Raw genomic sequence first — 22,504 nt, 5'->3', positions numbered from 1 at the left:
GCTAACTAGTCGGCAGAAAGACTATATATGCCATTCATCAAACCTTTTGATTCCACATCCTCAATTCATCCTCTTCCTTTTATACCTTGCTGGATTATGTTCCTTATCAGAATGCTTAGAAATTCCTTATTTAGATAGACACATGGTTATGCAGGGAATGATGTGGATCATGTATAGGCAGAGGAGATTATTTTAATTTGGTATTATGTTCAGCACAGACATTATGATCTGCAGGGCTGTGCTGTTCTATGATCTAATGTTGGCAGATGGCAAACAACTTATCCTAGAAAAGTGAAAAGTTTGATATTTTTTGCTACAGAGCAACGGCACAGTATTTATTTATCATAACTATAATTTATTGTAAGATTTGTTTTGATTGTCATAATGAAGATAGAAACTATGACATCCACATAATCATTCTCTTCATTTCCTTTGAGTTTAGTTTAGTTTAGAGATACAGCATGGAACAGGCCCTTCAACCCACCGACTCCATGCTGACCTGTGCTTGTGATAATACGAACCATTCAGCATTGGCCATCGATTACCCATTCACACTAGTTCTATATTATCCCAAACCTGGTTTTCACACTTTCTAATCCACTCCCTACACTCCAAAGGCAATTTTTACAGAAACCAATTAATTTACAAACCTGCACAACTTTGGAATGTTTCATAGAAAATAGGTGCTGGAAGAGGCCATTTGGCCCTTCAAGCCAGCACCGCCATTCATTGTGATCATGGGTCATCAACAATCAGTAACCCATGCCTGCCTTCTCCCCATATCCTTTGATTCCGCTAGCCCCTAGAGCTCTATCTAACTCTCTTTTAAATTCATCCAGTGAATTGGCCTCGACTTCCTTCTGCGGCAGAGAATTCCACAAATTCACAACTCTCTGGGTGAAAAAGTTTTCTTTCATCTCAGTTTTAAATGGCCTCCCCTTTATTCTTAGACTGTGGCCCCTGGTTCTGGACTCCTCCAACATTGGAAACATTTTTCCCACATCTAGCTTGTCCAATGTGGGAGGAGACAGAGCACCCAGAGAAAACCCGCGCAATTCACAAGGAGAACATGCAAATCCCATTCTGACAGCACCCGAGGTCAGGATCGAACCCGGGTCTCTGGCACCGTGAGGCAGCAGCTCCACCAGCTGCACCACTGTGCCGCCCCTAACCTGGTTTCAGTTGGATTTCAGTGGGCTGAAGTCACAAGCCACAGAATATCCAAGGCTAAATAAATATTGAGTTGCCTGCTGGAACCTGCCCATCTTTGAGATGATGCCGGAGGAGAGACTGGAACTACTGCTGTGTTGCTCCAACAGCTCACTAAAATTCAGCAGTGGTAATCTATTTCTTTACACATTTCTAGACAAAGGCGTGAATGACAACAAAAGAGTTAAGAGGATTGGTGTGACAGAAGTGAAATAAATTGATGCTGTGAACATATGTTGCCACAAGCTCAGCTTCAGGTTATATAGAAGATTGAGATTGGGTTCTGGCTTTGAACGTGGCCAGAAGGGGAGGAACAGGCTCTGGTGAAATGTATAGAGATAGTTGTTTTAATTGATTAGCTGACTGCATCTCAGATTTGAATGGGCAAACTATCCTGAGGGGTTTAATAAAGAAATAAAATGCTGAAAATACTTGTAGAAATGTGGAACTGCAGATGTTGGTTTACAAAAATGGGCACAAAGTGCTGGAGTAAATTGGTAGGTTAGGGAGCATCTCTAGAGAACATAGATAGGTGATGTTTCGGAATGGGGTCCTTCTTCAGGGGAGAACTTCAAATTAGGCATACATTGAGGAGATTTTAACAGTGGATCAGTCAAAATATAGAAACAATGAACTACAGAACAAGGATACCGACCTGAAATGCTATCTATCCGGATTCTCCAGAGATGGTGATCATAGGTTTAAGGTGAGAGGGGGATCCACCGGGTGGCGCCAGTAATGGCTGCCTCACCAACAGTCTGTCTATCCCTTCCTTCTTTTGTTGTTTGTTTGTATGTTCTTTAGCGATTTTTTCCCCCGTATCGTATCTCCATCTGCACTGCGGCCTAATATCGAGGAGTTGGCGTCCTTTGCTGGAGACCAACTTCGGGAGCTCCACCGCGGGAGCCTGCAGACTTACCATCGTGCAGCCCGCGATCCCTTTGCCAGGGATCGACCTCTGAGCTCCAACCGTGGGAGCCTGTGGACTTTAACATCGTGGAGCTCGTGGTCTCTGGTCAGAGACCGATTTTGGGAGCTCCAAGCTGCAGGATCTTCGACTGCCCTGACGCAGGAGCTTCGATCGCCCAGACACGGAGGCTTCTATCGCCGGCTGTGGGAGCTTCGATCGCCCCGACTGTGGATGGTTCGACTGCCCCGACCGCGGGAGAATAAAGAGGAAGAAGACTGGACTTTTCTGCCTTCCATCACAGTGAAGAACATGGGGAATCCACTGTGGTGGATGTTTATGTTAACTTTTATGTAGTTGTGTGTCTTGTTGCTTTTTGTTTTAATGTGACTATATGGTAATTTGAATTTCACATTAATTGGTACATGTGACAATAAACTGACCTTGAAACCTTGAAAGATTTCATTGGAACCTGAGGGATAATCTTTTTACACAAAGGGTGGTGGGTGCATGGAATGAACTGCCAGAGGAGGTATTTGAGGCATGTACAATCACAACATTTAAGAAACATTTATACGGGTACATGGATAGGACAAGTTTAGAGGGATATGGGCCAAACACAAACACAGACAGGTGGGATTAGTGTAGATGGGACATGTTGGTCAGTCTGGGCAAGTTGGGCCAACAAGCCTGTTTCCATGCTGTATGACTCTGTGACTCCATGACCTGTCGACTTACTCCAGCACTCTGTCCTTTCCTGATTAAAATACTCAACCGTTCAGGCCGCATCTGTGGGAAGAGAAACAGATCTGATATTCTTGATTGAAATCAAAACTGGCCAGGTTAAATTTCTAGTAAATGCAGTTCATTTGACTTTCACATTCAGGGCGTTTAATTGTCTGCACTTGACACTTGTGGTGGGCAATGAGGATTACATTTTTGGTTACTTAATGAATGGTTCTTTAGTTGATTATTTAACTTGGGAAAGCTATTGTCCGTCTATTAACATGTCAGATCACACATAAGAGTGTGTTGAGGGAGCGCTGAGTAACATTGTGTGCCTGCAATGATGTGCCACGAAGGCTAAGATTCAAATAGGGACAAGGAAAAGTGAGGTGCATTCATGAACTTTAGGGAACGTAAGGAAATTGGAGAAAGTCTAACTGTTTTTAAGGTTAGAACAGAGGCTGAGAGGAGGGAACAATTTATAAATTTACTTGAGAAAGGGATTAAGCTAGCAAGTATAAGGAATCTTTAACACAATATCAAATAATGGAAACTGAAAACTTTGATGTAAAGAGGGGTGGCACAGTGGCACAGCAGTAGAGTTACTGCCTTAAGGGCCTGTCCCACTTAGGCGATTTTAAGGCGACTGCCGGCGACTAGGCTGTTGCCGAATGTTCGCCGGGGTGTCGCGGGCATGATCGTGAGGAGTCTTCAATGAATCGTAGCGAATCTCGGCGCATCGTGGAAAAATTTTCCAGATAGAAATTTCTCGGCGACAGCTGGCTTGTCGCCAGGTATCGTAGCTTATTGCGGGCGCTGTCGCAAGCTGTCCCCAGGTTTGCTAGGTTGTCGCAGATGCATTTAGAAGCATGTAATATTAAATTAAGAAAAGGCATTTGAAGATACCAGAAGATAGTTTTGTTTAACCAATTTATTTACCATCAGGACATTTGACAGGTAGATTGGAGGCGACAGTTTGACGGTCAGGTAAGCGTGGGAATTTTGCGATGTTTCCGAAGACGGTGTAATCTCTTGGCAAGGTGCTAGTAACTTGTATCGACCTGACTCGGCATTGTCGTGGTCATTGTCGTAGGGTAAAAGAAAATTTTGGCGATCTGCTACGACTTTGACAGTTGCCGGCAGTCACCTTAAAAATCGTGTAACTGGGACAGGGCCTTTACAGCACCAAAGACCTGGGTTCAATCTTGGCTACAGGTGCACACTGTAAAGAGTTTGTACATTCTCCCTGTGACCACGTGGGTTCTTTCTGAGTGCTCCGGTTTCCTCCCACACTCCAAAGACGAACAGGTTTGTAGGTTAATTGGCTTTGGTAAAAAAAAAAATTGTAAACTGTCGCGAGTGTGTATGACAGTGCTAGTGTACGGGGTGATCACTGGTCGGTGTGCCGAAGGGCCTGCATCTGCATTGTATCTCTACAGTCTGAAGTCTAAAGAAAGCTCCAGAGCAAATGATAAATATGCAAGATCAATATGAAAGAGACTTTATCCATGTATTTCTCTGATCTCCTAAATGTCACAAGCATTCACAACTCCTTGTATTTGAATGGATATTTTAACAAGTCAAGACAGCGAAATGAGAATATGTGGAGAATGTATAAAAGGAAAGTAGCAAAATAAAATTTGGGAACAGGCTACAGGATGACTGAACACTGATATTTGGAGAAATGTGGTCGGAATATAACGATATAACGAGCAAATGGCTACCAGTAACGAAATGACAAATGGAACTCACTGATGTGTATCTCCTGCACTTCTTTTTATATTAATCAAGGAGCCTGTTAGATGGCTATATTCCAAGAGGGAATATTTTCTTGGGTTGACTAATGACAGTGGAAAAAGTCAGCGGGAGTTGAAGTGTGGAATGTGATTAATGTTTGGGCCGTCATCACCAACAGTAACAAAGAGATAAAAGAATACCTCCAGGAATTGGGAGGAACTTTTCATTATGCTAAACTGCACAAATTGTCTGGGGCAAATTATGACAACTCCTTCAATTCCTCATCCATCTACTGAAAGCAACTTTCATTCACACTTTGAATAAGTTTGTTTAAATCTCCCTGCAGCTGACTTTACGCAGAAGTGTATTCATTTTCAAATTCGGTATTAATCATGATACAAAACATGAAAATCTAGGCGTGTAGGAACTGCAGAAGGGCGGCACGGTGGCGCAGCGGTAGAGTTGCTGCCTTACAGCACCAGAGACCTGGGTGCGATCCTGTCTACGGCTGCTGTCTGTACGGACTTTATATGTTCTCCCTGTGACCGCGTGAGTTTTCTTCGGATGCTCTGGTTTACTCCCACACTCCAAAGATGTACAGGTTTGTAGGTTAATTTGGCTTTGGTAAAAATTGTAAATTTTCCCTAGTGTGTAGGATAGTGTTAGTGTATGGGTTGATCGCTGGTCAGCGCGGACTCGGTGGGCTGAAGAGCCTTTTTCCGCCTTGTATCTCTAAGGGTCAAATTGGAGGAACAGCATCTCATATTTCGCTTGGGTAGCTTACACCCCAGCAGTATAAATATTGACTTCTCTAACTTTGCTTTCCCTCTCTCTCCATCCCCTCCCCCTCCCCATCCCAGTTCTCCCACCAGTCATACTGTCTCCAACTACATTTATCTCTGTACCACCCACTCCTGACATCAGTCTAAGAAGGGACTCGACACGAAACGTCACCCATTCCTTCTCTCCAGAGATGCTGCCTGTCCCGCTGAGTTACTCCAGCATTTTGTGTCTATCTTCGGTTTAACCCAGCATCTGCTGTTCCTTCCTACACAATCGTTTAGTTTAGTTTGGTTTAGAGGTATAACTTGCGACAGGCTCTTGGTCCCACTGAGTTCATTGATCACCTGTTCACACTTGTTCTATGTACAAGGTAATCTGGTTTGATTGATTGAAAGATACAGCATGGAAACAAACCCTTTGGCCCACCTAGTCCACGCCGACCATCGATCACCCATTCACACTAGTTCTATGTTATCCCACTTTCTCATTCACTCCCTACACTCGGGGCAATTTACAGAAACCAATTTACCGAGAAATCCACAAGTCTTTGGGATGGGGAGGAAATCAGAGCACCTGAAGGAAATCGAGGGAACGTGCAAACTCCTCACAGACAGCAACCGAGGTCAGGATTGAACTCGGGCCTTTGGCGCTGTGAGGCAGCGGCTCTACCAGTATAATTGTACCAATTTTCACACCTGCCTGCAAAAGCGCAGCTTTTCAGTGGCTGCTTGTTATCTGTAAGGTTATCCTATCATATCTGAGGTGTTTTATTGGGGCTAAGTGCATGAACTCTTTGAATGGACTTCGTCATGAGCCATTTGAAAAGAGGCTTCAATTGTGACTGAACAGCCTCTTGCAGTGTTTTATTAATGTAATATACCAATCTTCTTGCACAGCACTCAATACTCGGTTCAGCTTGATTACAAGAGGAACGCAACCGTGAGCTTTGCATCACCAGATGTACAGAGACTGGTTGTTGGGTTTATGCTTAGCACCCAATTATCTTTGTAAACTTGTGTGAAAATAACTGCATGCTCTTTCCCTCCAGTCTGCAAGCTGTAATAAAAATCCATCTGTTTAACTTGAGGCCCCTTGGAATAGTTTATGGTAGACTGACACACTAAATATGTAAAATACTGTTCCTTTTTCCATTGACTTAGTGCACCATTACCTTCACCTACCCCCAGTTTTGGCAAAAGTGGGATGGCACAAGGTGCAGCAGTAGAGTTGCTGCCTTACAACACACTACCACCCGTTGTTCTATGCACAAATGACATTGGTTCATCGTGGAGAAGCAAAGAAATGCAGATGCTCATTAACACTCATAAGGACAAAAGGCGCCAGAGTTAACTCAACAGGTCTGGCAGCATCTCTGAGAAAATGATTTGGTGATGTTTCGGGTCGAGACCTTTCTTCAGACTCACGTTTTGGGTCAAGACCCTTCTTCGGTCCCGACACGAAATGTTAACTATCCATGTTCTCCAGAGATGCTCCCGAGTTATATATTGAGCATTGCATTATTTTGAGATGGTCTGTCAAATGCATGATACATTGGTTTTATTCACTTGCATGGTGTCCTTTTCTATTGGCAGAGAGTTTGGTCGATGGAAGGTGAATAATTTAGCAGTGGAAAGAAGAGACTTCTTGGGCTCGGACTTGCCTTTAGCCCCAGAGTTTATCAGAAATATCCGCTTGCTAGGACGGAGACCAAGTCCGCAACAGATAATTGATAACTTGATCAAGAAGTATGGCACGCACTTCTTACTATCTGGAACACTTGGAGGTAAAGTACAACAACATTCATTTCAAAATATTCCTTAATTACTGTTGAGGTTGTGAATGGGCTTTCTAATGTGTTGTATTGAGGATTATGGCTTCACTGTTTTACAATATGTGCTGTTTGGGATGGTTTCACCTTATTATTATCTTTCTGTACATTGGATTCTTACATTGCCACCACAGAGACTGGGATGTTCCCCACACTCACAGATGGGGAGCATAGATCTTACTGCACTCTTAATATCAGTGCCAGGACCTTCCATTCTCTAGTGGATTAGTCCAGAAGTCCCACCACTGGCTGCCTTTGACAGGAACCAGAGTTGTCAAGGATTTTAACAGCATTCAAATGTGTCCGACAATGGAGTGTCGCAATGGCACAGGAGTAGAGCTGCGGACTCGATGGGCGGAAGTTGCCTTATTCCACATTGTATCTCGAAACGAAACTAAACTAAACCTGCTCATCAGTGGCAATTTACAATGACCAATTAACTTCCAAACCCACATGCTGTTGTGCCGTGGGAGATAACTGAGAAATTTGCACAGTTAAAGGGGGAACATGCAAACTCCACAGGGAAAGCACCAAAGGCAGGACTGAACCCATGCAACAACAGCTCTATCAGCTGCGCTACTCCACAACCAGTGGGCATCATTTATCCATCTGAGTGAGAGTCCTCTGTTTGCTAATGGTAGCCAGCCAATTATCATCCTACAGCAGTTGCAGATAGCGATACTTGTGCTTCAGCAGAGTATGTCAATTGAATGGCCCTTTTTTTCTGAACATTACAAGGGGTGATTTTAATCCTACACAAGTGATGGGGTTTCATTAGGTGAAAGGCTAAAGACGTTAAAAGTTTCAAACAGGACCGAATGCTGCCCATTTCTGATATTAATAATGGTTGGGAAAAAGTTTGGATGGGTTACCAATTTGCTCTAGGTGCCCAGTGATTTGAATCTTTGAAGAGGTCTGCATTTCACTGTCCTCCCGGGAGTAGAAGGTAAAGCCAGGGGAGCAGGACTTGATACACACACCTTCTCCTTTAATCTCTGGTCTTTGTTCCAACATAAATCTATCAACCCCTCCCCACCAATGTCCACCTGTTACTTACCATGCTTAAACCTGCCTCCCCTCTCCCCCAGCTTTCTCGATGTTAGGTTTTAGTTTTGTTTATTGTCACATGTACTGGTGTACAGTGAAAAGCTTTTTGTTATGTGCTATCATGTCAGTGGAAAGACTATACATGGCTATACCAAGCCATCCACAGTGTACACATAACTTCGAGTGCATGATAAACTCCAGTAAAGTCTGATTAAAGACAGTCCGAGGGTCTCCAGTGAGGAAGATGATAGCTCAGGACCGTTCTCGAGTTGTTGATAGGATGGTTCAGGTGCCTGATGACAGCTGGGAAGAAACTGTCCCTGAATCTGAAGGTGTGTGTTTTCACACTTCTGCATCTCTTGCCTGATGGGAGAGGGGAGAAGACAGAGTGACCAGGGTTGAGACTAGAGCTTCCTGCGAATGGTTTGAGATAAATTTATATTGGTCATGAAAAGTACTAAAAACAAGCTCTTCGATTAGCAGACCTTTACAGATGTAAGCATGTAGGGTTTAAATTGGATAAAGGCATGTAATTTTGACAAAAAAGGTTTTTCTCCACTACAGACTCTGAAGCAGTGGTGGGGTAGGCTTGAGGGGCCGAGTGGCCTATTCCTGCACCCTTGTGTACATTCATCCCATAATATTTCTAATATTTTCCATTATTGTTTCTACAAATTTAGTAACGATAACTCTCTTCTCATTTTCAATTCTTCCCAAGGCTGGGCTATGGGCCTCTAGTGTTAATTCTCGGCAATAAAGCAAATGAATGTGGATAGACACAAAAATCTGGAGTAACTTAACGGGTCAGGCAGCATCTCCAGTTCCTTCCTACACAAGTGAATGTGGATAGTGTCATTGGAAATAGTGGAACGAGCCATCGGAAGTGGATGTCTTACTTTAGGTTGAGCAGAAAGTAGATACTCTTTCTACTTTTGTGATAATATATAACAGAATGGAAGAGAGAGATGGAGAGAAAGGGAGAGTGGTGTAGAGTGGAAGAGGAGGGTAGCAGGAGTGGTGTAGGGAGTGGGCGGCAAGGTGGCACAGCGGTGGAGTTGCTGCCTTACAGCGCTTGCAATGCTGGAGACCCGGGTTCGATCCCGATTACGAGTGCTGTCTGTGTGGAATTTTTGCGTTCTCCCCGTGACCACGTGGGTTTTCTCCGAGATCTTCGGTTTCCTCCCACACTCCGAAGACGTACAGGTTTGTAGGTTAATTGGCTTGGGTTTGTATACATGGTATGTGTGAATTGTCCCTAGTGTGTGTAGGCTTGTGTTAATGTGCGGGGATCGCTGGCTGGTCCAGATTCGGTGGTCCGAAGAGCCTGCATACACGCTGTATCTCGAAACTAAACTAAACTAAAATAGTGTGGGAGTAGGGAGAGTGAAGTCGAAAGAGAGATCCCCAACTTTGTTTGACAGAAATATTTTCTGTTTCCACTTAGGACCAATTTTAATTTGGATTCGAGAGATAAAACATTAATGCCTTCTACCCCTGTGTCTATAAAATCAACCAACTGTCAAGTCAACCAAGCAAAGTTGTACGCTGACTACTAATTATTTTTTTAATACACAGGGGAAGAATCACTGACAATATTTGTGGACAAACAGAAGTTAAATAAGAACTCTAAGCTCAATAACAATTCTGCCATCAGTTTGGATACTCTGCACCAGTTGGCTGCCTCCTATTTCATTGACCGGGAGACCACATTACGGAAGCTACATGAAATCCAGATTGCATCATCAGCAATAAAGGTGAGCTTTGCGAGTCTTTACACCTGTGTAATATTTGTTCTTCAGCACTCTCACTCCACTCATATTGGTTGATTGATTGATTGATTGAGCACAGAAACAGGCCTTTCAGCCCATCTTGCCCATGCTTATCACCCATTCGCACTTTCTCCTCCACTCACTGCACGCTAGGGGCAATTTACAGAGGCTAATTAACCTGCAAACTAGCATGCCTTTGGGGTGTGGGAGAGAACCGGAGCACCCAGTGAAAACTCACGAGATCACAGGGAGAACATACAAACTCCACACAGACAGCACCTAAAGTCAGGGTCAAACCTGGATCTCTTGCACTGTGAGGCAGCAGGTCTCGCAGCTGCCCCAGCACGCCGCTTTGTAAGTTAACTCTCATTCTCTTGGAGATGGCTATCCTTCTACTCCTCAACTTATCACCAACCTTTAACCCAGGGTAATACCAGCCAGCATTGCACTGTTACATTTAAACTGGTAATGTCCAGCCATTATTCCCTGGCAAGGAGCATGTTCTCCACATAAAAGAAAACATACCCATGTGTTCTCCTCCATTGAAAATCAAACGAAAATCTGCAGATGCTGGAAATCTGGAATTCCTCATGAGAGGAATAGATCAGTTAAAATGCACAGTCATCTGGGGAATCGAGAGCCAGAGGACATGGGTTTTAGGTAAGGGACAAAAGATTGAATAGGAACCTAAAGGGTAACATTTATACACAAAGGGTAGTGGGTGTACGGAACAAGCTGCCAGAGGAGGTTGGTGGGGCAGGCACTATCGCAATGTTTAAGAAACATTTAACAGGGACATGGATATGATAGGTACAGAGGTGTATGGTCCAAAAGCAGACAGGTGAGTCTAGTGTAGATGGGGCATGTTGGTCAGCCTGGGCAAGTTGGGCCGAAGAACCTGTTTCCACACTGTATGACTATGACTCTATAATCTGCTCATCACGGGCAATTTACAATGGCCAATTAACAACCCAACTCATACGCCCTTGCGATGTGGGAGAGAACTATGAGAAATTCGCTGTGAAGTTTGATTCCATCTGAAATAAAAGCAGTCAACAGGTCAGGCAGCATCTGTGGAAGGAGAAACAGTTAATTATTCAGGGCCAGAAGCCTTCATGGGAATTGGAAAGGGAGCATAAATTATGTTTAGTAGTTGGGAAATTGGATGTTTGGGGGAATGTGGAGTGCTGGAACTGAGACTGGATGATCTAAAATTTGTCAGTTAAGGGCCAGTTACAATCACACTGACCTTCTTTGGAAATGTGGAATGGATGTGCTCCAGTGCTGAGTATTATATTCTGGACTCTGTATTTTCCTCTTTGCTCCATCTATTGTACATGAGTTTGACGATTGTATTTACCAATGGTGTTATCTGAATTGTTTGGATAGTCAAGAGAGAGAGTCAAGAGTGTTGCCAGATGTATCGAAACGGCAGCACAACTGGGTCGTAAACAGAATACTCAATAGATAATATAATAAACAAACAAAACATATATATATATATATATAATGAAAAACAAAAGATTTGCAAAACTCAATATAGTGCAAGAACAAAGCATACAAAACAAAGTTTTTCACTGCACCTCAGTACATTTGACAATAATAAACCTAAACCTAAACCTTTGTGTGTGTGATGTGTTGCTAATGGTTAGATGCTTTTCCATACCCAGCCGGTCACAAGAGGATATAGCCCAGTTAGACACTGAATAGAGAGTTAAGTGAAAGGTGATGCAAAAAGAAAAGTTACAGTAAATAGTAGGATTTACAGTAAATTAGCAGCATTGATGTAAAGAGGGATCTTGGGGTGCAAGTCCATTGCTCCTTGAAAATGGCAACACAAGTGGATAGGGTGGTGAAGAAGGCATATGGCATGTTTGCCTTCGTCAGTCATGGCGCTGAGTATAAAACTTAGTAAGCCGTGTAGCAGCTGCATAAAACTTTGGTTGGGCCACATTTGGAGTATTGTGTGCAGTTCTGATCCCGACACTATAGAGGAGGCTTTGAAGAGGGCATGGAAGAGGTTCTCCAGTATATCTGAGCCTGAAGAAGGGTCCAATCCTAAGACATCACCTATCCATGTTCTCCAGGGATGCGCCCTTAATTGCTCAGTTACTCTAGCATTTTGTGTCTTTTTTTGTAAACCAGAACCTGCAGTTAATTGCTTCTACATCTTCACCAGTATGTTGCTTGGATCAGAGTATATTAGCTGTAAGGGCAGGTTGGGCAAACTTGGATTGTTCTCTCTGGAGCGTCAGGAGTTGAGAGGTGACTGGGTAGGAGCTGTACAAATGATGAGAAGCACAGATTGAGAAGGTAGCCAGAGTCTTTTTCCCCAGATAAAAGTGTGATATATTAGAAGCATAGATTAAGTTGAGAAGGAGAATATTTAAAGGAGATGTTCAAGGCATCTTTTTACACAGTAAATGGTTGGTACCTTAAGTCAATTTTATTTGTATAGCACATTTAAAAACAACCCACATTGACCAAAGTGCTGTACATCAGTTCAGGTACTAAGAAACGGACATACAATGGCACGCAAACATAACAGCACATACATAAACAGTTCACAGTGCCCCCTCAGAGGGCCTCAAATGCTAGGGAGTAGAAATAGGTTTTGAGCCTGGACTTAAAGGAGTCGATGGAGGGGATAGTTCTGATGGGGAGAGGGATGCTGTTCCACAGTTTAGGAGCTGCAACCGTAAAAGCGCGGTCACCCCTGAGCTTAAGCCTAGACTGCGGGATAGTGAGTAGCCCCAAATCGGACGACCTGAGGGACCTGGAGATAGAGTGGTGGGTTAGAAGATTTTTGATATAGGGTGGGGGGGCAAGCCCATTTAGGGCTTTGTATGTGAATAGGAGGAGCTTGAAGTTGATTCTGTACCGTCCTGGGAGCCAGTGGAGAGAGGCCAGAATCAGGGTGATGTGGTCCCTTTTACGGGTAACCGTCAGGAGTCTCGCTGCGGTGTTTTGGACCAATTGCAGACGGGACAGGGATGATTGGCTGATCCCAGTGTATAGGGAGTTGCAGGAGGGGCGAATAGGATGACCTCAGACTTGCTCTCGTTTAGTTGAAGGAAGTTCTGTGCCATCCAACATTTTATGTCCTCAAGGCAGAAGACTTGTGTAAGAAGGAGCTGCAGATGCTGTTTTACAACGAAGATAGACGCAGAATGCTGGAGTAACTCAGCGGGACAGGCAGCATCACTGGAGAAAAGGAATAGGTGACGCTTTGGGTCAGAACCCTTCTTCAGACTGAAAGATAGAAAAGTGGGGAGATGGGGAGGGCGGATATAGGAGCCGAGAAAAAGCCAGAACAAATCAGGGCTGGCAACAGATGACCTCAGGAAAGATGGAGACCAGAAAAACCCATTGTTGGCTGGGGAAGATGTACTCATGAGAGGGATACAAGGATACGAACAGTGCCACTGGTAGGACAACTGGGATGGGGGAGGGGAGGGAATACAGGAGTTACTTGAAATGATCGAAATTATTGTTCATACCATTGTGTTGTAAGCTGCCCAAGTGTGAGATGAGGACTTAATATAAGTCAAATGTTAAGACTTCTTGGCTTATGCACTACGGAGGACACTCAGCAGCACCAAGAACCTAGAGAGGCTGTTTTTATAGCCCATTAAGTGCTGGAAAAATAGTTTGTGGACTGGCATCACTGCAGCTGATCTGAGAGAGGGATTTGCTTCAATTAGTTGTAGAGCACCCACTGCTTCCCAGCTTTGTCAAAACCCCATTAGTCCTGTGACTTATAAAACCCTCCTGCAGTGTTTTAACTTTTTTTTGTTGCATAAATCAAATGCTCTCCAGATCAGTTAAGCGGTTGCAAATGTTGGCATTGTTCATTGGCTCATTGTGTGCACAGGGAAGAGAAAAAATCCTGGCACACATGGAGGCCATTTAGCAGATGCAGCCGAAAGGCGACTACTTGGACTTCTCCCAATTCCCACCTGCTTCTACAGCCGCCTAGATTGTGACAAATCCAACGATCAAATGTGTAGAAAGGAACTGCAGATGTTGGTATATACCGAAGATAGACGGGCCTAGAAACCCTCATCACGCTTAAAAACAGCATTTGATCGTTTGATCAGCAGTAACTCAGCGGGTCAGGGAGCATCTCTGGAGAAAAAGGACCTGGTGAAAAGGGACCGGTTGAGGTACTCCAGCACTTTGTGTCTATCAAACGATGAATTGCTGATTTTAAGCACAATGTGGTTTCTAGGTCCATCACTATATCATGCAGAGAGTTCCAGGTGCTTGTTACATTGGGTGAAGAGAACACCAGCTCCCCTCTCATCCTTTTAGGTTCAGGTTTCGGCTTCAATTTCCATTTAGGTTTATCATTGTCATGTACACCGAGGCACAGTGAAAAGCTTTGTTCTGCATGCTGTCCAATCAGATTAGATAATGCTATATGTAAATACAACCAAGCCAAACTCAAGTACAATAGGTAGAGCAAAGGGAAATATATAGATGCAGAATATAGTTTTCAGCATTGTAACGCACCAATTCCAGAGACAACAGTCCAATGTCCACAATGGGATAGAGGCGAATGGAAGGACCATTCAGAAGCCTGATAGCTGTTCCTGAGTCTGGAGGTGCACGCTTTCAAGCTTCTAAATCTTCTGCGAAGGAGCAGGGAGAGAAAGGAATGACCTTCCATGGCTTGTTGGTATGGGGTAGGAGCATTGCGCCATTGAAGAAAGCAGGCAGTGAAGAAAGCCAATAGAATGATGGCCTTCATAACAAGAGGAGTTGAGTATAGGAGCAAAGAGGTCCTTCTACAGTTGTACCGGGCCCTGGTGAGACCGCACCTGGAGTACTGTGTGCAGTTTTGGTCTCCAAATTTGAGGAAGGATATTCTTGCTATTGAGGGCGTGCAGCGTAGGTTCACTAGGTTAATTCCCGGAATGGCGGGACTGTCGTATGTTGAAAGGCTGGAGCAATTAGGCTTGTATACACTGGAATATAGAAGGATGAGGGGGGATCTTATTGAAACATATAAGATAATTAGGGGATTGGACACATTAGAGGCAGGAAACATGTTCCCAATGTTGGGGGAGTCCAGAACAAGGGGCCACAGTTTAAGAATAAGGGGTAGGCCATTTAGAACGGAGATGAGGAAGAACTTTTTCAGTCAGAGAGTGGTGAAGGTGTGGAATTCTCTGCCTCAGAAGGCAGTGGAGGCCAGTTCGTTGGATGCTTTCAAGAGAGAGCTGGATAGAGCTCTTAAGGATAGCGGAGTGAGGGGGTAAGGGGAGAAGGCAGGAACGGGGTACTGATTGAGAGTGATCAGCCATGATCGCATTGAATGGCGGTGCTGGCTCGAAGGGCTGAATGGCCTACTCCTGCACCTATTGTCTATTGAACCCAGGGGTTTAGGGGTTTCCGCCAGTTTCCTCCCACATTTCAAATGTGGATAAATCGGTAGGTTAATTAGTCACTGTAAATCACCCCTGTTGTGTAGATGAGCGGAGATAGAGGGGTGGGAATGGGAGGGTGGCGGCGGCGGCAGGGGGGGGGGGGATTGGGGGGTTGGCAGGCTGGATGCTGATATTGTGGGAAGGTGGGGAGAATAAATGGGATAATGGGATTTTAGGATGAGTGTAAATTGGGTCTTCGATTGACAAGACATAATAAGTGGTGTGCAATAGGGATTAGTGCTAGGATCTGAACTTCTTACAATTTATAGGATGACTTGGATATCAGAACATTAAGATATCTACCTATCTATATCTATCTGTACATACATATATATATCTTGTTTGTTTGTTCCTTCCTTATTTTTGTGCCTCTGTCACACGACAGCACGACAATTTTGTCAAAAGGACCATATTACTCAACATTGTCCTGGGATCACCCTAATGCAAGTTTCATTCAAATTGGTCTTATATTTTTTAAGTTAGAGACATTTTAAAGTTTAACAATGACCATTTCCAAGTACATGACCGTCAGACGCGTTTGACGTCACAATGGGACCTGCCTGAGTGATGGGAGTGGCGGCCAATAAGGGGGGGGGGGGGGTACCATGATGACCGCCGGGGGCAGGACCCACCAGAGTGATGGGAGTGACGGCCAATGAAGAGGGAGGTTCCAGGTCGGCGAACTGTCGCTAACTCACCCATTCCATGCCCCCTCCAACCCTCCTTATCCCTCACACCCCCCCTCCCTCACCCACTCACCTGTTTCCCCCCACCCCCCAACCCCCGCCGGGAGGACGAGCTGCGTTTTTGACATCATTCCGCGCGTTCGCAGTTGGGGCGACCTACGATATTTTGACTTTGAGGTGATGCAAACGGCAACGACCCATAGCGATCCGCAGCTCGCTTCCGGCCACGTGAGGGGGGATCGAATGGTCGAGTGGGTGAGGGGGGGGGGTGGGCGGGGGAGGAGGGGGAGATAAGGAGTGGGAAGGGGGGGAGGAGGGGAAGGGGGGAGTGGGGGAGGGAAGTGTGCTAGACCAATGCAGGAGAGGTTTGGGGTGTTGAGGGGGGATGGAGTTGGTGAGTGGGTGAGGGAGGGGGGTGAGGGGAGAGAGGGATAAGGGGGGTTGAGGAGGGATGGAGTGGGTGAGTGCATGAGTGGGGAGGGGCGGAGAGGGGTTGAGGGGGATCGAGTGCGTGAGTGGGGGGAGGGGAGGAGAGGGGATAAGGGGGTTCAGGGGGATTGAGTGGGGGGAGGGGGAGGGAGAGTGGAGGAGGGGGTTTGAGGGGGATTGTGTGCATGAGTGGGGAGCAGGGGAGGAAGGGGATAAGGGGGTTCAGGGGGATAAGGGGTTCAGGGGGATCGAGTGGGGGAGGAGGAGAGAACGGAGGGGGAGGGGGAGAGCTGGACCAATGCAGGAGAGGTTTGGGGCCAATGAGAAGGAGGGGGCTGCTGAGCCCATGAGCTGCCGCTAACAGTAACAAATGCACTACTCCCCCCGCCCCCCCCCCTGCTGGGAGTACCGGCGCTCGGCCCTGCGGGCCCCGTGCCTGACCTTCCTCCCACGGTGCAGCGTGGCGGCAGATGGTCCAACAAAATGGCCATCACTGCCGTTCACCACCCTTTGCCGACGATCGCCGCCATGCTGCAGGTGAGGCTTTGGGTCCACAGCTCGCTCTGGCTGCAGTGCTGGTGGCAAGGGGCCGAGGTGAGTGGCTCCCTCTCCTCTTCCCTGTGCCCCCTCACCCGCCCACGGCCCCGGGGTCACTCCCTGCCCGGCAACGGGCTTCGTCAGTTGGAGAGTGTTGCCCCAGCAGAGGCCCGCAGGAGAGATTTGGACCCAACGGGTCCACCTCAGTTTAGTGATCATTAAATTTATTGATGACACAAAGATCGGTAGGAAAGTTACTTGCAAGGGTGAGGCCAGGGGGCCACAGAATGGCTAAGTAGGTTGAATGAATGTACAGGGTCTGATAGAGTGTAGCGGGAAAAATGTGAAAAAAAATAATTGGCAACTGGAAGAGTACAGACTATGATCTAAATAGTGAGGGTCATTGTGTTCTGATATATAAATGTTTGTGATTTCCAAAAGGCATGAATGCAGGCACAGCAAGGGATTAGGAAAGATAACAGGATGGTATTTCTTTATCGCCAGGCAAATTAAATATAAATGTAGGGAAGTTATGCTTCATTTATACAGGGCATGAATGGACGAAGTGGTGGGATGTATACAATTTTGAGGAAGGTTATTAATGCAGGATAAACAGTTCAGTTAAGATTTCCTGGATTAACATTGGGATATATTATGGAGCAAGATTCCACAAGCTAGTCTTGTACTGTATATATAAGGGTAAGGGATGATCTGATTGAAATATATAATATCTTGAGGGTTCTTGACAGAATGGATTCAGAACTGATATTTCCTCTCGAGGTAATGGCTCACTATTTAAAAATAAGGGTTGATCCATTTTAAACAACAAAGAGGTGAAATGTTTTCTTTCAAAAGATTGAAGTCTTTGCAGCTCTCCTCATCAAAGAGCAGTGATGGCAGTGACGTTGAATACTTTTAAGGCAGAGGTGGTAACTAAGCAATTGGCAGAAAGAATGAAGATCTTCCTGTCTGAAGAAGGGTCTCAAAGTCACCCATTCCTTCGATCCTCAGATGCTGCCTGTCCCACTGAGTTACTCCAGCATTTCGTGTATATATCTTCGGCAGAAAGATTACCACTGGTAGACATGAATGTGTAGTTGAGGTCATGTGATATTAGTCATGATCATAATAAGGGTCCTGTCCCGAAAAGCCTCACCTGTCCATTCCCTCCGCAAATACTCCCCGAACCGTTGAATTACTGCAGCTCTTTATGATCTACGCAAGATTCCAGCATCAGCAGTTCTTTTGTCTCCATGACTAGATGGAGTTACTAATCTACAAATTACTAAATATTGCTGGAGATTCTTGGAGACTCGTGGCTTACTTCAGCTCATAATACATCTGCTCATGAGGCTTATGTTTCAATGAAATGATTTAACCAAGTTAGCCCTTCCAACTAAGCCCGGACTGATACTTGTACATTGAAAACGTCAGCAGAGATCAGAGAAATATCACTTTAACCAAAACTTTTCTTTTACAACCTTGTACATTAGCAACCCGATCTCTGCAGCTCCTACCATGGACTCATTGGGTGCAATGAGGGACCAACTGCTATCATGTAATTTAATGGCTGCCTTTGGTTTATGCTTTTGGGAAGACTTTTGAAGTAACGCAAATTAGCGAAATATCATATCATATCATATATATACAGCCGGAAACAGGCCTTTTCGGCCCACCAAGTCCGTGCCGCCCAGCGATCCCCGCACATTAACACTATCCTACACCCACTAGGGACAATTTTTACATTTACCCAGCCAATTAACCTACATACCTGTACGTCTTTGGAGTGTGGGAGGAAACCGAAGATCTCGGAGAAAACCCACGCAGGTCACGGGGAGAACGTACAAACTCCTTACAGTGCAGCACCCGTAGTCAGGATCGAACCTGAGTCTCCGGCGCTGCATTCGCTGTAAAGCAGCAACTCTACCGCTGCGCTACCGTGCATTTAATTTCATTAAATTTTTCCTTGAGAAAATTAATAAACTATTCAATCTTAATTCAGTTCAGCAGGGAAAATCAGATCAAATAATCTGTAATGGTTTTGTATGTGACTAGATATACTCTGGAAATATGTGTCTCAGCAATTGGATCAATGAGGTGAATAGCAGGTTGACTTATATTACAAAATGACTTTGATTTGAACTAAATTAGTAAAAGATCAACTACCTTGTTGACTCATTTGGTTTGGCAGTGTCTCTGACCAACTGGTCTGATATGGAAAAGGTTAACCATCCGCTCTGGAAGAAATTTGTTTGCTACCTTATCAATTTTGATATGCAATCACTCTTCATGTGCTCAGCTTACCCACTTAGTGTTTGGTCACCCACACACAGAGCATCAGCATGGAGATCATATCCTTAATCGTGCAAGAACCCTCAGCTTTAACATGAGAGGGGCAAAGACTAAAGGAGATGGGCGGGGATTTTTTTTGCGTGGAGGGTGATGAATGATTGGAACATACTGCCAGGGGTGATGGTAGAGGCAGACACGACAGTGGCATTTAAGAGGCTTCTGGATCGGCAATGTTGCTGGAGTAACTCAGCAGGTCAGGCAACAAAAGGATGGGTGACGTTTCTGGTCGGAACTCTTCCTTCAGACTGAAAGTAGAGTTTAGTTTAGATATACAACACCGAAACAGGTCCTTTGGCCCACCGAGTCTACACTGACCGGTGGTCCCCACACATTAACACTAACCTACACACACAAGGAACAATTTGACATTTCTACCAAGCCAATTAACCTACAAACTTGTACATCTTTGGAGTGTGGGAGGAAACCAAAGATCTCAGACAAAACCCACTCAGGTCACGGGGAGAACATACAAACTCTGTACAGACAACACCCTCAGGTGTAGTCAGGATTGAACCCAGGTCTCTGGCGTTGTAAAACAGCAACTCCAACATTACACCACTGTGCTGCCCAGAGGGTGTCATTAGTTGATTAGCACAGGTGACAGAGATTGTAGGGAGAAGACAGAGAATGGGTTTATTCACAAAATGCTGGAGTAACTCAGCAGGTCAGGCAGCATCTCGGGAGAGAAGGAATGGGTGACGTTTCGGGTCGAGACCCTTCTTCAGACTGATGTCGGGGGTGGGACAAAGGAAGCATATAGGTGGAGACAGGAAGATAGAGGGAGATCTGGGAAGGAGGAGGGGAAGGGAGAGACAGAGGAGCTATCTGAAGTTGGAGAAGTCGACGTTCATACCACCGGGCTGCAAACTGCCCAGGCGAAATATGAGGTGCTGCTCCTCCAATTTCCGGCGGGCCTCACTATGGCACTGGAGGAGGCCCATGACAGAGAGGTCAGACTGGGAATGGGAGGGGGAGTTAAAGTGCTGGGCCACCGGGAGATCAGTTGCGTTAATGCGGACCGAGCGCAGGTGTTCAGCGAAGCGATCGCCGATCCTGCGCTTGGTTTCGCCGATATAAATAAGTTGACATCTAGAGCAGCGGATGCAACAGAGAATGGGGTTGAGAGGGAAAAATAGATCAGCCATAATTGAATGGCGGAGTAGACTTAGTTTTGTTTAGTTTATTGTCACGTGTACCGAGGTACAGTGAAATGCTTTTTTGTTGCATGCTATCCAGTGTGCTTGATTGGCCGAGTGCCCTAATCCTGCCCCTATGATTTATGAACTTAGAGAGGAAGGAACTGGAGTTAGGAATAGGCCAGAACAAATCAGGGCCGGCAACGGACGATCAAGGAAGAGTGGAACCCATAATAACCCATTGTTGGCTGGGGAAGGGGTGATAACGAAGGGATACAATGATGCGAACAATAGAACTAGTAAGACATTGGGGGCGGCAGAAGGGGGTGGGAAGAGAAGGAATGCAGGGGTTATTTTTAAATAAGATAAATGAATGTTCGTACTGGTGGGTTGTAGAGTGGCATATGGATATGGAGGAATATGAATCACATGCAGACAAAAAAGATTAATTTTACCTGGCATCATGTTCAGCATGGATATTTAGGGCGAAAGAGCCTGTTTTTTGCTGTATTGTTCTATGTAAATGTTCTGATGCAGATTGCTGTAATAATGCTCCCTAATGAGCTATTAATTGGTGCTCCATTTTCTGTGATATGATGGAGTAGTGAGAGACTGATGAGATGCAGTGTGACTGAGCCATGCAGTGCCTCCTACGTGACTGCTCTGATAGGAATGGTGCAACATCCTTCTGGAAGAAATTTGTTTAGACTTTACATTTTAGGCTTTAGTGATACAGTGTGGAAACAGGCCCTTCGGCCCACTGTGTCCATGCCGACCAGTGATCTCCCCGTACACTTGCACTATCCTACACACTAGAGACAATTTTACAATTTATTTTATACCAAAGCTAATTAACCTACAAACGCGCACGTCTTTGGTGTGTGGGAGGAAACTGGAACACCCGGAGAAACCCACGCGGTCACAGGGAGAACGTACAAATTCCGTACAGACAGCACCTGTTGTTGGGAGTGATCCCGGGTCTCCGGCGCTGTAAGGCAGCAACTCTATTGCTCTGCCACTGTGCCGCCCCAAAAGGTTCGCTGCCTTATTAATTTTGATATGTAATTACTCTTCATAAGCCCAGGTTACCCACTTGCACTACAAAAGGAATCAATATATCAGACCAATGTTATGCTCTTTAAGTTCCCTTTAGATGGTGGGCAAAAGCAGATTGCCATTGCTAGTTCAAGCAGACCAAGGTTATTCTGCGACAGAAATATAAGCAAAGAAATTATTGTCGATAATTGTTAGAGATCTTTGAGGGCTCCACTAAAATAGAAGACAAAATAATGTTCACACTCAGTGTAAAATATGAATGGACTGATATGATCAATACAAGGATATTGCGAGGTTTCGTGGGCCAGAGCTAAAGGGAGAGGTTGAGTAAGCTAGGGCTCCTTGGGCTTGGCTTGGATAGAGTGGATGTGGGGTGGATGTTTCCACTAGTGGGAGAGTCCAGGACTAGATGACATACATAACCTTAGAATTAAAGGACGTTCCTTTGGGAAGGAGATGATAAGGGATTTCTTTAGTCAGAGGGTGGTGAATCTGTGGAATTCTTTGCCACAGAAGGCTGTGGAGGCCATGTCAATGGATATTTTTAAAGCAGAGGTAGATGGATTCTTGATTAGTATGGGTGTCAGGGGGTATGGGGAGAAGGCAGGAGAATGAGGTTAGGAGGGAGAGATAGATCAGCCATGATTGGTTGGGGGAGTACACTTGATGGGCCGAATGGTCTAATTCTGCTCCTATTACTTATGACCTTATGACCTTATGACCTTATGACCTTGGAGAACAGGAGATTGAGGGATGATCGTATGGAGGTTCAAAAAAATCATGAGGAATAGATTGGGTAAACGCATAGTCTTTTGCCCAGTGTAGGGGAATTGAGAAGTAGAGAAATTAGATTTAAGGTGAGGGGGGAAA

General features: G+C 45.1%; 1 protein-coding gene across 1 annotated transcript in view; it reads left to right on the top strand.

The window, feature by feature from the left end:
• Positions 1-22,504, top strand: part of LOC144597798 (BMP/retinoic acid-inducible neural-specific protein 3-like) — a 125,714-nt gene that overhangs the window by 67,474 nt on the left and 35,736 nt on the right. The window contains 2 exon segments of the mRNA XM_078407396.1: positions 6,955-7,145; positions 9,813-9,991. Coding sequence (XP_078263522.1) covers positions 6,955-7,145; positions 9,813-9,991 — 370 coding nt within the window.

Source organism: Rhinoraja longicauda, chromosome 11 (assembly GCF_053455715.1).
Source record: "Rhinoraja longicauda isolate Sanriku21f chromosome 11, sRhiLon1.1, whole genome shotgun sequence".
Classification (NCBI taxonomy): Eukaryota; Metazoa; Chordata; class Chondrichthyes; order Rajiformes; family Arhynchobatidae; genus Rhinoraja; species Rhinoraja longicauda.
Note: the sequence above shows the minus strand (reverse complement) of the source record. Positions and strands in the feature narration are given on the sequence as shown.